Source organism: Osmerus mordax, chromosome 14, assembly GCF_038355195.1.
Source record: "Osmerus mordax isolate fOsmMor3 chromosome 14, fOsmMor3.pri, whole genome shotgun sequence".
Lineage (NCBI taxonomy): Eukaryota > Metazoa > Chordata > Actinopteri > Osmeriformes > Osmeridae > Osmerus > Osmerus mordax.
The window spans coordinates 10,970,827-10,985,826 of record NC_090063.1 but is presented as its reverse complement, the minus strand read 5'-3'; the positions used below and the strand labels follow the sequence as shown (position 1 = coordinate 10,985,826).

The 15,000-nt window shown below is 47.7% G+C and overlaps 1 protein-coding gene across 1 annotated transcript in view; it reads left to right on the top strand.

Moving 5' to 3' along the window:
• adgrl3.1 (adhesion G protein-coupled receptor L3.1) overlaps positions 1–15,000 on the top strand; it is a 73,157-nt gene that overhangs the window by 46,738 nt on the left and 11,419 nt on the right. The window contains exons 8-15 of the mRNA XM_067250311.1: positions 1,710–2,090; positions 2,878–2,981; positions 3,964–4,149; positions 4,813–4,851; positions 10,660–10,843; positions 12,993–13,115; positions 13,558–13,763; positions 14,243–14,419. Of these exons, the coding sequence (XP_067106412.1) occupies positions 1,710–2,090; positions 2,878–2,981; positions 3,964–4,149; positions 4,813–4,851; positions 10,660–10,843; positions 12,993–13,115; positions 13,558–13,763; positions 14,243–14,419 (1,400 nt within the window). The remainder of the gene's footprint in view (positions 1–1,709; positions 2,091–2,877; positions 2,982–3,963; positions 4,150–4,812; positions 4,852–10,659; positions 10,844–12,992; positions 13,116–13,557; positions 13,764–14,242; positions 14,420–15,000) is intronic.

The window sequence follows — 15,000 nt, the reverse complement described above, 5'->3', positions numbered from 1 at the left end:
ATGTACACACAGACACAGTCTCTTTCATACAGACGCACACACACTCACACACTTTTACAACCTAAGTGGCATTGTCTCATGATTAGTGGCCTGTTTAGGATAGAAAGCGAATAGCTGTTTTAAAATAGACCTGAATAGAGGGAGCTTATCTCTGATGTCAGACCAGACAGGAATCTCAAAGAGAGCTTGAACGAAGATGAATTGCTGTCTTAAATGTTTCTTATTTACATCCCGCTACAGTGTTTTTACGTAAGCATGGGGATTGGGAAAGATCAGAAGAATATAGTCAAACATTCACAGCATTGGTGTAACAAAATCTTTTTAAATTTTGTTGTGATCTTCCCCCCCCCCCCCCCCCAACCTTCAGGAGGCACCTTGTGTGTTGCAGTACCACTCTGGCTGCCTCATGTAAGCTCATCCCCTAGTGTTATCAGGAGCCTTGGCCTTTTCCCTGTGAAGTTTGCATGAAGCTGTTATGTCATGTTCATGAAGACGTCAACACATCAACAGAGAAGAGGGCTACTCAGATGCACTCTCTTGAGACGACTGCCCACCTGAGAGAGAGAGAGAGAGAGAGAGAGAGAGAGAGAGAGAGAGAGAGAGAGAGAGAGAGAGAGAGGAGCTAAAAGGAAAAGGTTAAGTGAGTTGAGTCAAAATGGAGCGACAGTTAGCTGAGAGATGCCCTGCACACACATACACACACCAGCATGCATCTATTGTTTGAGCACACACACACACACACATTAGAACCATTATCCTGTGTGTCAACACACACAAATACCATTATCCTGCCATTTTCTTGCGATTGTCTCTAATGGAGCTTCCTGTTCTGGTCCACACACCACACACACACACACACATAAACACAGAGACAGAGAGAGAATGCAAAAGGGAGTTCACAGAGCCAGGAACCACCCATGATTGATGGCAACGTTCCGAGGTAGAACGTGGGAGGGACTCCGGAATGGGAGCTTGGAGACGGACGTTCTCCATTGAGTGCTGCAGGGTGGGAACCATGGGGCCGACAGCAAGCTGGAGCAAGAGAGACCAGGAGAACATCTCAGAGGGCTTCAGGGACAAACCCATCGGTCAAGCAATGACAGTTTCTCGTTCGTTATGGTCTTTTCTCAGTTTTATGAAAAGACCAATCATTCATCTCGCCTTATTATGACATTGTGGAGTGGAACTTTCATCCAGGTTCCTGATAAATCATTTCAATCAGTTAGAGTGAGTTGTGAAACCAGTGGAAGTAGAGTCAGGGAGGCCACTGGGAAGAAACTCTGTCTTCACAAAGAACATCAAGCCCACTGCTGTTGTCCAGCCTTCAAACAGGGTCATTTTGAATAATTAAATGTGTTCATATGAAAAATGTAAGATGCAGATTGTGCCATATGCATTTAGTCTCTTTGCTGTCATGTAGCCATGAATGATTCACTATTGTGAGTGTTTCTCCGCTGTTTCTGTATGGGCGGGGTCACCAGAAACATACACTTGAATGCACTTCAAGTAATTATCTGTGCTTGATTGTTCTTGTCGGGTACCATTGAACCAATGGGTTAGTCCCAAAATAACCACTGTCAACCCATCGGACTCCTGAGCTAGACTTAAGCAAACGCCAACGAAATGAAGAGGATTTCAAACTAGTGTGCATCTCTACTCACTCTCGCTTCCTTTTCTCTCTCTCTCCTCTTTCCCTTCCCTCCATCCAGACTTCCCTCCACCTGTGGTTCACCCCAACCGAGGGGGAGGGGGCGGAGGAGGAGCCTCCTCCAGCCTCACCACTACCACGCGTTCCCCCCCCTACTACACCACGCCCCGCCCCCTCCTCACCACCTCACCCGTCCAGAGGGCGAGGACCACCACCACCATCCGACAGCCTCGCATCCGCCCCGGTGACACCAACCAGATCCCAGAGATCGTGGCCCCCCCAAAGGGCGGAGCGCCAGTGGCCCCTGCCATGCCTGTGAACCCCCAGCCCCCCCAGATGGCCCCCCAGGACTTCTGCACCCCCAGGGTCATGGCTGACGTCTCCTGGCCTCGCACGCAGCAGGGCCAGACGGCCAAGCAGCCCTGTCCTGTAGGCACGCTGGGTAAGAAGGGATGTGTGTGTGTGTATGTGTGTGTCCCTGAGAGACACTGGGTGAAGAGCTCTGCGTCTGGTTGTTGTCTGTGCTGTTATTATTGATTTATTTTGCCTGGCTAGCTAGCTGGCTGGCTGATTGTCTTTTTGTCAATCCATCATTGCAAATTTACAATAAGTGTGCAGGTGTTGGAGCACAGTAATTTCATTTCGATTTACCTCAGCAGTCGCGCATTGTACAGTTACAGTGTGCCTACAGAGCATATATTTTGAGATGGCACACACGTACTTACACACACAAGTAGTTGATTCAGGTCAACATTTCTTTATGCCAACCTTATCTCTCCGGTCTTGAGGCCGTGAGTAACTGGAGCATGATCTCGCTGTTCACATGAAACACTGGCCTTTGTCCGCGCGGTAATATCCACTGTGAAACGCACATAAGCACACACACACACACTCCTCTCAGAGAACCCAAGGCACCTAAGGAGTTGCTCGGCCCCCAGTGAGAATGTCAACACTGTCTAAGCATGTTTTCTTTCTCTCTCCTCTCTCTTTTCCCCTCTTCTCTCCCCTCCTCTCTTCCCCTTTCCACTCCTCTCCTCACCTCTCTCCTCCTCCTCTCCTCTTTTCTCTCCTCTCCTATCCCCTCTTCTTCTTCCTTCTCTCCTCTCTCCTCTTCTCTTCTCTCCTCTCTCCTCTTCTCTTCTCTCCTCTCTCCTCTTTTCTCTCCTCTCCTATCCCCTCTTCTTCTTCCTTCTCTCCTCTCTCCTCTTCTCTTCTCTCCTCTCTCGCAGGCGTGGCCACATACGTGTGCGTGGCCCAGCTTGGCTACTGGGACCCCCAGGGTCCTGACCTCAGCAACTGCACGTCGCCGTGGGTCAACCACATCATGCAGAAAGTGAGTCTGAGCACTGCTGGCGGCGGCTATTACTGTATGGCCCCACAGAGCTCCAGTGTGACGGCTGGACCTGGGGGCCGGGTGGGGGATGGGAGGGGGTGGGGTGGGGGCGGCTTGGAGGTGGGCGGGTGAGCTTGGAGGGGGTGTTATTAGGGTCATTGGTGAGCCACAGGGGAAGGGAATCAGGCCACGCAGATCTAACATGTTTGCCCAGCCCATATTAATGACGTTAACATGAATAAATATGGCTCTGCAGGCAGATGGAGATGCATGTTTGTATGGGGGTATGGTTAACGTACTAATCATCCAGGCCTAGTTAGTAGATAAGGGCATTCGAGTATTAGAATTAATCATTTAAGCCACTGTTCAACCCTTTTGGCTTTGTGACAAATTACAGATGTCTGTATTTGTACTGTCATACCCTCAAGTTATAAACCATTGTATGTCTGAAGCAACATCTTAACAAATGCAGTTATGTATATATGCACAAATAAGTAATACTGTATTTCTTCAATTACTACATGTTTTTGTGGTGCACCGTTAATGTGTTTATTTAATCAGTAAGAACAACACAGGGACAATGCAGAGCAGTTTATTTATTAATACACCTCTGGTGTCTCCTCATAGTGTAAGTATGCAGGTAAGGGAGCGAGCACACAGTAAACGAGCGTGCGAACGGCCAGTTAGATCCCTGAGTGGATGAGGACACTGATAGTGATGCAGAAAGTGAAATGTATAGAGTTTTGAACCTTTGAACCGTACCTAGTATTTAAAGTAAAAAATAGAATCCATTGTTGCGTAGCCTTGTTTATTAGAGCGTTTATTTAAGTGTATCAGATTTGAATGCAGTATTTAACGTGGGCGGCGTGTATTGGTTTGATCCCAGACACACGGTAGGCCCACTTCAAGGCTTTTGTACATAGACAGATAATCATCTTGGCCTCATCCTCGTCCTCCTCGTCTTCCTCTCCCTCCTCCTCAGCTGCGTTCGGGTGAGACGGCGGCCATCGTGGCGAGGGAGCTGGCGGAGCAGACCAAGGGTCTGCTTCGTCCGGGCGACGTTCCCTCCACCGTGCGGGCCATGGCCCAGCTGGTGGAGCTGCTGGACGTCCAGCTGAGGAACCTGACCCCCGGGGGCAAAGACAGCGCGGCCCGCAGCCTCACCAAGGTGCTGGGAACTTTCTGTGAAGGGAGAAACGTTTCAGAGATATTATGCCAAAATATGGTGAAATGTACCTACTTGAGTGATGCTGCCTTATTGTGCACATTGCTCTTTCTTTGTACTGTATATACTGTCTGCAAAGAGAATATGTATATGTATGTACACACATACTCGATATTTTCTGTCTCTCTGTCTCTCTTCCATCCCTTGCCCTTTCTTACACACTTATCTAGAGTGCCATTCCCTCTATATCTGTTTAAAGTGCAGTTTGCAAAGGGAAAACAATTAACTGATACATCACACGTTGACCAAACCACCAGGGTTAAACACTTCAGATCAAAATAATTAAAGAGAGAAAATGTCTGTATATTCTCTCATTAGCAAAGCAATTCTGAATGCCTAATTGGGTAATATGCCGTATTGTTGTGCTAATTGTGATAAGGATATTGAATATGACCAATTATTCACAAGTGCTGGCGTAATTAAGGTACATAGCATCTGGCTACAGATGCATCATGTTGGTGGTTTAAAACAAAGGAGGGAGTGTCTGGAATGACAGGTTTTTTTCACCGGTAATGAGCACTTTGCTTATTAACTGCAGGGTATGATCCTTAATCCAGTGAGTTGTTGTTTATTTGTGCTAACCTGCTAACTCTTTGGGTTTCACAGCTGCAGAAGAGAGAGAGGTCTTGCAGGTTTTTTGTGCAGGTATTTCAGCATATTTGTCTTGGTCTGTCGCCGTCGTGTTGTTCATGCAACCCCCAACCATGCAGACATGGCATGCACCATGCACGATGCTCGCACCTACAGTGCGACATACTATCCTGATTTTCTTAGAATCCTGGTTTGCGCTGCAACCCTTTGAGGAGTGAATTGTTTGACAGAGATCTTTCAAGGACAATCTTTTTAGCAGTATTTTTAAGGATTTCTTTTGGCTTCCTGTTTCACCAACGAGAATCAATTTCGAGAACAATCACATTATCAGCTGTCCGTTCTCCTCAAAGGGTGTGCCTCCATTTTGCTGTTGTTTTTGTTTTTTGTAGATTAATAATTTAAATTTCATGCATCCACACTGGATTATTCATTAATCCCATGTCAGAATCTCATATCATAATCTTAATTTTATGTTCATCAATGTTTATAAATCATAATCTATCCAAATGGGATTAGGACCTCAGTATCAGTCTAACCACTGTGTCAAGGTTCAGTCAGATAGTGTTTTACTGCATTTCATGGGTGTACTTGGCATCTGGGCAGAATAGTTGTGCTTTGCGACAGCCCTCTGCCCAAGAAGCCCAACTGAGACTCTGTCTACATCAGTGGAAGAGAACTTGGTTATCCATAATTACCCAGACAGATTAGAAAAGAAAAGACATAACCAAGGGTGGAGGCTGGCGGTGGAGAGAACAATGAAAATGCTGTGCATTTGTAACACGCTTACCAAGCAACAATGTCAACGCATGAGAGTTCCTGGTCTTAAATAGGCTGCCTTGTTGACGTTGGTGTGGATGATTGGATGTGCGTGATATGAGAGGGAAATTGCCAACTGACGCGATGCCCTTTGGAGCCGCCCGCCCGAACCAGCTCCGCTTGTGTAGTACTTCCTGTGGGATCTGCTTTCTGTGTGTTGTTTGATGAAGTGATAGTTGCTTTTTTGTTGTTGTTTCTCTTTGGTTGTTGTTTTTGTTGATGTTTCCACACTGAGGCTTTCCTGAGGTTTGTCAGGTCACGTACCGGAAAATCCCCGGAGATCGTTCAGGCATGTCTATGGTCAGCTAAAATCAATGAGCAGCACATCTAAGGACCCCACGGTCCATGTGAAGAGAATGTGCTTCATACTTTGCTGTCTTTTTCTCTCTTTCAGTTTTTCTCTAGATATCCTCCTCTCTCTCCTCTCTCTTCCCTTTCTTTCTTTCTTTCTTCCTTTCTTTCTGTCTGTATCTCTCTCTTCCCTAGCTTTACCTCCCCCTCTCTCTCCGTCTTTCTCTTTTTTTTCTACTGATGCAGGCTTTTTCCTCCCTTCCTAAAAGTCTTTACGTCAGCACTAGTCAGCAATGTCACATCACAGAACATGGCTTTGGAATACATACGAGCTGACACACACACACACACACACAGGCATGCAACCATACGAGCTGACACACACACACACACACACACACACACACACACACAGGCATGCAACCATACATGCTGACACACACACACATAAACACATAAACATACACGACCAACCATACACACACAGGCACACAACTACACGCACACATTGGCATACACAAGGCATACACTGATCCTAGGACTGATACAACATGCAGCATAAAAAACCCAGTGAACCAACTTCTGTAGGTATTTCTGTAAATATAGCCATGACTCCATTCATTCCATTGACTGCACCTACATCAATTCACATTAATCATTCTAATTAGCAGGTCATCTACAATATATTGCCAATTAGCCAAACAAAAGCGAAAGAGACAGAAATATCTGATTTTTCCAGCTTCTCATGAATAGAGTCTCTGATCAGAAATAGCTGCTTCTCCCTCTCCTCGTTCATTATCCCCTGCTCTAATTGCTGCAGGAGGAAGGAGAGTGGGCAGAGGGAGGGGTGGGGGATGGGCTGGCGGGTGGGTGGGTAGAGATGGGGTGGGGTAATGGCCAGGGAAGTATTTCATCTCTGTTTCCCCCCACTTGTGGAGGCATGTATGTAGGTGGGGGTTAGTTAGGGAAGAGGAGGTTCATGTAACGTCATTCTGGCCACTCATTTGCAAATTCTTTGGTCGGAGAGGCACAGGGAATCCCTGGTACTGTGGAAAGAAAATAAACCAAACATGATCTATAATTACTCTGAAATATATATTCAGAGTCCTGAAATAATATATGCTTCAAACTCTGCACTGCTTTAAGGCTGTTGGGAAACCTGCTGTTCTATACAGCAGATGGGAATAGCCTGGCGCTTTGTGCATGACAAGCTAGACCCTGACTGTACATTTTAAAAACAGGATTTATCTGCAGCCCCCCCCCCCCCACACACACACACACATATACACACACATACACTGACCTTGAACCCCCTACCTTTTACGTCAACCATCAGACGAGCCCAGAGTCAGGACAGGCAGGTCTGATCAAAATGTTCTCAAACATGACTTTCTCTACTCTCGTCCAAGCGGGAACGACGCTCTGTGTGTGTGAATATGAGTGTGCAGTGGTGTAGTGGTAAAAATAGAGGTGGGTAAACTATGAATTTTATTATTTATTTACAGGGTCGTCAACGGCCGAATACTAGGCTCAGGGAACTTAGATGTACGTAAACGCGCATAAACGCTATTTAGAGGTGTTTAAACACAATTTCTGCAATTTAGAGGTGGATAAACGCTATTTCCGAATTTCGGGAGGTGCGTAAACGGTGTATACGTGCGTTTAGCCCCCACTACATCCCTGAGTGTGTGTATATTGTACATGTGTGTGTGCAGAGAAGCCGCCCTGCTCTCTGCTGAGGCCGTTTACGCTGGATTACCCCAGCGCTTCAAAGCATTTCACTTCTGCCCCATTTACTGGTGTGTGTGCGCGTGTGTGCATGTGTGTGTGTGTGAGCATCTCAGCTCCTGCCAACCATACCCCCCCCCCCCCACCTCCACCCCCAAAACACACACACACCGCAACACTCTCTCATCAACACTCACTCACCCGCTTATCTGTCACTCCAGTGCTTCTCGTCTTTTGAGGAGCCTAAAAAGACCTGTCTCCATCCCAGCCCTCCAGTCCCCCCCCCCCTATTCCACTCACACCTGACAAGAAATGTCAGGCTCCCGACACAGTCCTATCTCCCCTCACATCTCTGGGTCCCTGGCCTGACACCGCACTGCAGATATGGGCCACATTCAAGTGTCTGTCAAAACCACCGCACGCTGTCAATGGACAGGCTTTAAGCGAATGTCAGACCAACGCACTGCGTTCAGCCACCGACTTGCGTAGGAGCGTGAAGGAGCCTTTACTGACTTGAGTGACCCCACGTGAACGCACACTTTGTCCGATTCTTAGATCCGACGTTTTTTGTTGTTTTTTTTTTTGCCTGAAATGTTCATCTCTTCTTCTAAACAGGAGATTAAGTATTTCTTTATGTACTGTCAAGACTTCCCCACTGTGTTCACAGGGATCCTGGGAAAGTGGTGTGAGTGTGTGTGCACATTATATGTGTATGTATGTTTGTGTGTGTGCGTGCTGCTGTGATAGGGGGATGTGAATTGGAGCCACAGTTGTCCGGATCGTGGAGTGTATACGTCAGTCTCCTCTGCACTCTTCTCAGCCGCCTCACTGCCAGAGCAAGCGGAGCAGAATCAATTCTCCACCCAGCACGCGCACACACACACACACACATTCGTATGAATGCACACACATGCACCGATGCACACACTCACAGACCCCAGAGTATGAAAAATGGTTTTCAAATTGCTCTATTTTCTCTGTAAAGGGAGTTAAGGGAGTATGCTTTGCTCTCTGGCATGGTCAGTAGACAGGATACAAGGTGTGTGTGTGCTGATGTGTGTGTACATGAATCATACATCCACTCTCCTCTAACTTCATTATCCCCCTTCTCTGTTGAAGCAGTGGATTAATGAGTTTTGTGTACATGCAGACTCTCTGTAGCTTATAGGCATCCAAGCTAATTAGTAACCAGCTAAGGAGGCATCATTAGTATGTTAGCATGTCCGGTCACTAATACTGTAGACATTCATTGTTAGTGTGAGAATAAACATATACATGCATGACTAATGCTAATCGATGTGGTTAAAGACACAGTCAGCCATGTGCTGCCACTTCCTGTGTCTGTCATGTTACATAACTATCCCCAGTGGCACAGCTTGAAAAATCTCTTAAAAGTCTTTTAATCTTTCTCTCTCTCTCTCTCTCTCTCTCTCTCTCTCTCTCTCTCTCTCTCTCTCTCTCTCTCTCTCTCTGTCTTTGCCTCTCACCATCCCTTCCTCACTCGCTGTCTTCTTTTATCCCTTCTCTCTATTTCCCATCATCTCCCCTGTAACCTTTCCCTCTTTTTCTCTCTGTCATTTTCGCTCACTCTCTCTTTCCCTCTTTTTCCTCTCCCTCCTTCTTTGCTCTTTGCCCGTATCTATCTCTTTCTCTCCTCCGTGTCTAATCTCCAGCAATCCACAGGGATGTGTGTGTGTGTGTGCATGTGTGGGGTGTGTGTCTGTGTGCAGGTGGGAGGGGGTCAAGCGCTATATGTGTGGAACATCAATAACCTGACGGCTCTGTCCCCTTCCCCTGACACTCCCCACTGGAGACTCCTCCATTTGTCTAACGGCACCTGCACTCTTTTTTCCTGTTGTGCTCCGATTGCCCCTGGAGAGGGAGAGAGAGTCACAGAGAGCGAGAGAGAGAGAGAGAGAGAGAGAGAGAGAGAGAGAGAGAGAGAGAGAGAGAGAGAGAGAGGGAGAGGGAGAGGGAGAGGGAGAGAGAGAGAGAGAGAGAGAATCACAGAGACGGATATATAGTCACAGACAAAGGGAGAGAGAGACTCACTGAGACCGAGAGAGAGTCGCACAGAGAGAGAGAGTCACATTCAGATAGACATAGACACAAATCAGCAGGCAGAAAGAGAGAGGGAGAGGGGGAGGCAGAAAGAAATATAGACGAAAACAGAGTGGGAGAAGGCGGAACATGGGGATATTGATACTGAAGGGTAAGATTGAGATAGAGAAAGATGGATCGAGAGGAAAGAGGGAGAGACAGACAGAAAGGTGGAGGAGGGAAGCGAGGGAGCGAGACCCGGTGTATGTTTTCCAGCACCTGTATTCGTTTTTCCATTTCCCTCATTCCCAGTGGACGCCTGTCACCATGAACTCACCGGGCTGTTTTACAGGTTTCCACGGTCTCTCTCCCTCCCTCTCCCTCCATTCCTCTCTCCCTCTCTCCGTCATACACTGAGATGTATGCATGTGTAAATGAAGGTGTGAGGAGAGGGAGTAGAGGCAAGGGGGGAAAGCAGAGGTCATTTACCACATATGCACAGACACACAAACTCACCAGTGACAAGGCTTGGTCGAGCAATGGAGGATGAGGTATTACATTCGTTGTACAATCGCAAAGTACAAACGAAGCCAAAGCTTTTTACGAAATAAATTATATCACGTTTTTCTTTTGTGTCTAGTATTTCTCTGTGTATACATTCAACAAACACATCAGCATGACATCTGCATCTTTGTGTTAAGCGCAACTTTTGGCTGGATGTTATATATTTTTGCTATGTGTAGTGAAGCCATTAGTGCTAATTGTCCACATGCCATACTGTCACACATGCTGTAGGATGGAGGTGGACAACATTAGCATTAGCTAACCGCTAATCTAACCGTCAACCTCCCCTTCTGGCGCTAATGAGCTTTTGAGTGTTGTGCAGTGGCGTGTGTTAGCTTGGAAGCTAGCTCACTATACCGCTTGCTATCTGCCTCACCCTCTAACGGCTAGCGCTTACCCCTCCCTCCCTCCCTCCCTCCCAAGGCCATGGTGGAGACGGTGAACAACCTGCTGCAGCCACGTGCCCAGGCGGCGTGGAGGGAACTGGCCACCAGCGAACAGCTGCGTTCGGCCACCATGCTGCTGGACACAGTGGAGGCCGGGGCCTTCATGCTCGCCGACAACCTCCTCAAGACCGACACCGTCCACGAGGCCACCGACAACATCCGTGAGTAACATGGACAGAGCTACGTTTGTTTCTGATAACAAACTGACAAGGTCTATAGACCACAGACCCCCAAAGACATAACATTTGTCTCCAACCAGCCACTTGACTCTTGTGTAAGAGTTAGCATTAGGCGTTACATGAGAGAGCAGCTCTAGGGGCATCAAGCTACACATGAACAATAACATACATGTGACTGCACACAGAGGCAAGTGGGGCAGAATAACGGCATCATCTCAACGCTTGAGGTCTGTAAGATCACACACGTGTAACAGGCTTTACCTGGGCACGTTAAACGAGACGGAATAGGAACATACGTGAGCAATAACACACATATGACCAACCCATGCCCTGCAGAGGTAATCCTGTTAGATGGAATGATTCATATCACAGAGCGGATTAACCAGTGGTTCCTCAGAGAACACTGATTGGTCCGAACCACTGTATTTCGGGCACTAACGATAACTTAGACCTTGGCAAGATGGATTCTCGCGTGGTACGTGATCTTGCAAATCCAGCAGTCTCGCAAGTATGGGGCTGTTAGGTGTGAACCTTTCGAAAACAGGAAACGTTTTATTGATACGAGTTGACATTGAAGGTGCCAGGATGTAGAGGTTTTCACAAAGGCCCTCCCACATAACCATATGATCAGGTGATCACAGCCAATAAAGTCCTCTTCTTATCTGTGCTCGGATTCAGGCAAAGCCGAACAGAAGTAGTTATCATGGCTGCATGTTCTTCTCACCCCCCTCATCCCATCACTCCGGCAGGAAGAGTACAGTTGTCTGAGCATCTGAGGGGAGAACAAATCATTTCATTTGTTCTCTCCTTCAGGATGACGGAGTGTTTCATCTCTGCACCGGAGAGGCAACATTCGCCGTCGCCTCTCTGTCTCTCTCTTTTCCCCCCCCCAACCCCCCCTTCGGTTATCAGCCTCCCTCCTTCTCAAGATTTGATATTTCACACTCTCTCACACATCACTCCTTCATTAGAGGGATTCATGTAGGATGGCACATCATGTATTCATTATGAGAGAAAGGACAAGAGAGAGGAGAAGAAGGGAGAGGATTGAATCCATCCTGTGCCGTATCCATCCTGTGGCGTATACTCCAGTGGTCTTACTTCTGCCGCAGAAGGATTCCTAAACGCACAGTAGCTCATGAGTACGCTTACATAAACAGGCCTTCGTATCTAGGCTGCTGTGTCGCCCAAGAACTTAAGAGAAAAACTGTCTTTTGAGATGAATATTTGTCTCCATGTTCCTGTCTCTTTGTCTCGTTAATCTCCCCTCCAAGCTAATTCAGTGGGCCGATTCCCTGAGATTATCTCTCTCTCTCTCCATCTCTCTCTCCCTCTCTCTCTCTATCTCTCTTTCTGTAATAAAAAAAAACATCCCGATTTTGCCTCTCAACCCCACTTTCCACCAACCCTTTCTCATTCCCCTCCCCCTCTTCCTCCCTCTCTCCGTACCTTCTCTCCTCCCTGCACTAAGTTTTTCATAGACACATTTGGGATGTGCAGCTCAGAGGCTGGAGAATGGAGAATGGAGGTTGTGTTATTGTGCCGTGTTGTGTAGATTTATGCGACATGGCACCATGTGAAGCCACGCATAAGTATAAATAGAAGTTATAACGAGAATTTAAATGGGAAGATTTGGTCGAAAGCATCAGCAGGCACTGTGTGTGTATGTGTGTATGTGTGTATGTGTGTGTGTGTGTGTGTGTGTGTTGTAACGGTAATGAATGAGTGTGTTTCAGAAGGCGGGGGATTGTAATGACAGGATTGTTTAATTAGGTTAGGCACAGCAAGTGAGGATACCCTGCTGGTGTGTGTGTGTGTGAATACTTTCCCTATGATTAATCGATCTATCTGTCTATCTGTCTGTCTGTCTGTCTATGTCTCTCTCTCTTGCTCTCTTACTCTCTCTCTCTTTCCACTTGTGTACACTGTGTTTACATTGAACGAGTTGGAAAACCACAGTTTGACATGGAGTTGTTATGGACTATATGGAACACTTAACATAGCACTCATAGATTAATGGTTGTGGATGGAGTTTATCAAACCACAGTGTTAGCTGGAGAGATACTTAACAAGGTATGTTCGAACTACATTTACACTATGTGCGTGTGTGTGTGTGCGTGTGTGTTTCCAGAGTTGGAAGTGGCCAGACTGAGCACTGATGGCGACCTAGAAGACCTGACCTTCCCGCAGTCAGAGCTCCATGGAAACTCCATCCAGCTGTCATCCAGCACCCTCAAGCAGCACGGCAGGAACGGTACCTCACTGGAACACTCACTGTCTCTCTCAACCTGTATGTCTGTGTCTGTCTGCCTGTCTGTCTGCCTGTCTATCTGCCTGTTTACCTGCCTGCCTGCCTGCCTGTGTCTGTCTGTGTCTGCTTGTCTGTCTGCCTGTTTGCCTGTCTGTCTGTCTGTGTGTGTGTGTCTGTCTGTCTGTCTCTCTGTTTCTATCTTTGCCTATCTTTCTGTCTGTCTGTCTGTCTGTTTCTCTGTTTCTATCTTTGCCTGTGTCTTTCTGTCTGTCTGTCTCTCTTTCTCCGTTTGATGTAAACGTCAGTGCTTTAATTGTAATGCCAAAAACCAATGGTAAAACTAACTCTGTGTGTGCGTATGTGTGTGCGTGTGTGCGTGTGTGTGTGCGTATGTGTGTGTGCGTGTGTGTGTGCGTGTGTGTGTGCGTGTGTGCGTGTCCCTCAGGTGAGATCCGGATGGCGTTCGTCCTGTATAGGAACCTGGGCTCCTACCTCTCCACGGAGAACGCCAGCGTGCGTCTGGGCGGCGAGGCCGTCTACCCCAACTACTCTGTCATCGTCAACTCCCCGGTCATCACCGCCTCCATCAACAAGGAGAGCAGCAAGGTCTACCTGTCTGAGCCCGTGGTCTTCACTGTCAAACACCTGCAGGTACGCCGTACTGCGTACACACACACGTACACACACACACACTGCAGACACACAGACGAGCAATAGGTACACGTGCACACACACACGTGCACACGCACACACACATGTGCACATGCACACACACACACACGTATACAGACACACATAGTCTTCGACTGTTGAGCTACTGATACTCTTGAAAGCAAGGAAACTGAGTTGAACTCTTACTGATGTCCAGCAGGACAAAAAAGGAAGGCAATGCGCACACACACACACACACACACACACACACAGCAACACACTCCCACACACTCTTCTGTTCGTCTGTTTATTTGTTTGCGTGTTTCTACTCGGACATTCTGTCCTCGCTGTCTGTTGTGTGTGTGTGTGTGCGTACATGATTTGTCTTTCCGCGTGCATCCCACACCCGTGTGTACACACACACACACGTCCATATGTGTGTGTGCATGTTTGCCTTCACACCTCCCTCCTCTCTGCAGCACTCAGAGGAGAACTTCAACCCCAACTGCTCATTCTGGAGCTACTCCAAGCGCTCCATGACAGGCTTCTGGTCCACCCAGGACTGTCGTCTGCTAGGCACCAACCGAACGCACACCACCTGCTCCTGCACCCACCTCACCAGCTTCGCCGTGCTCATGGCGCATGTGGAGGTCAAGGTATGCCCTGGGTCTCTCTTTTCCCTTCTTACTGTTCCTCCCAGCCAGGGACTGTGTGCGTTTGAGAGAGAGAGAGAGAGAGAGAGAGAGAGAGAGAGAGAGAGAGAGAAGTTTAACATCAGCCAATACAGAATATGTGTGTGTGTGTGGAGGGGAGGGGAGGGGGGGGGGTTAAGACATGCTCTGGGTCAGTATATTCATCACGCCACATGCGGGACAGTTCTATAGTTGGCAGGCTGATGGATAGAGGCACACCTGCCCCAACCCACCCTGAGTTTCACGCCAGCCCTGAGCTAGACCCCCCCACCCTCCACCCACACACACAGACACACATTTACATTTAGTCATTTAGCAGACGCTCTTATCCAGAGCAACTTACAGTAAGTACAGGGACATTCCCCCCGAGGCAAGTAGGGTGAAGTGCCTTGCCCAAGGACATAATGTCATTTGGCACAGCAGTGAATCGAACCGGTAACCTTCAGATTACTAGCCCGACTCCCTTACCGCTCAGCCACCTGACTCCCACACATGTGTGTCTGTGTGTGCACAGGGCTACAGCTCTTTTTACTGACCATGACAGC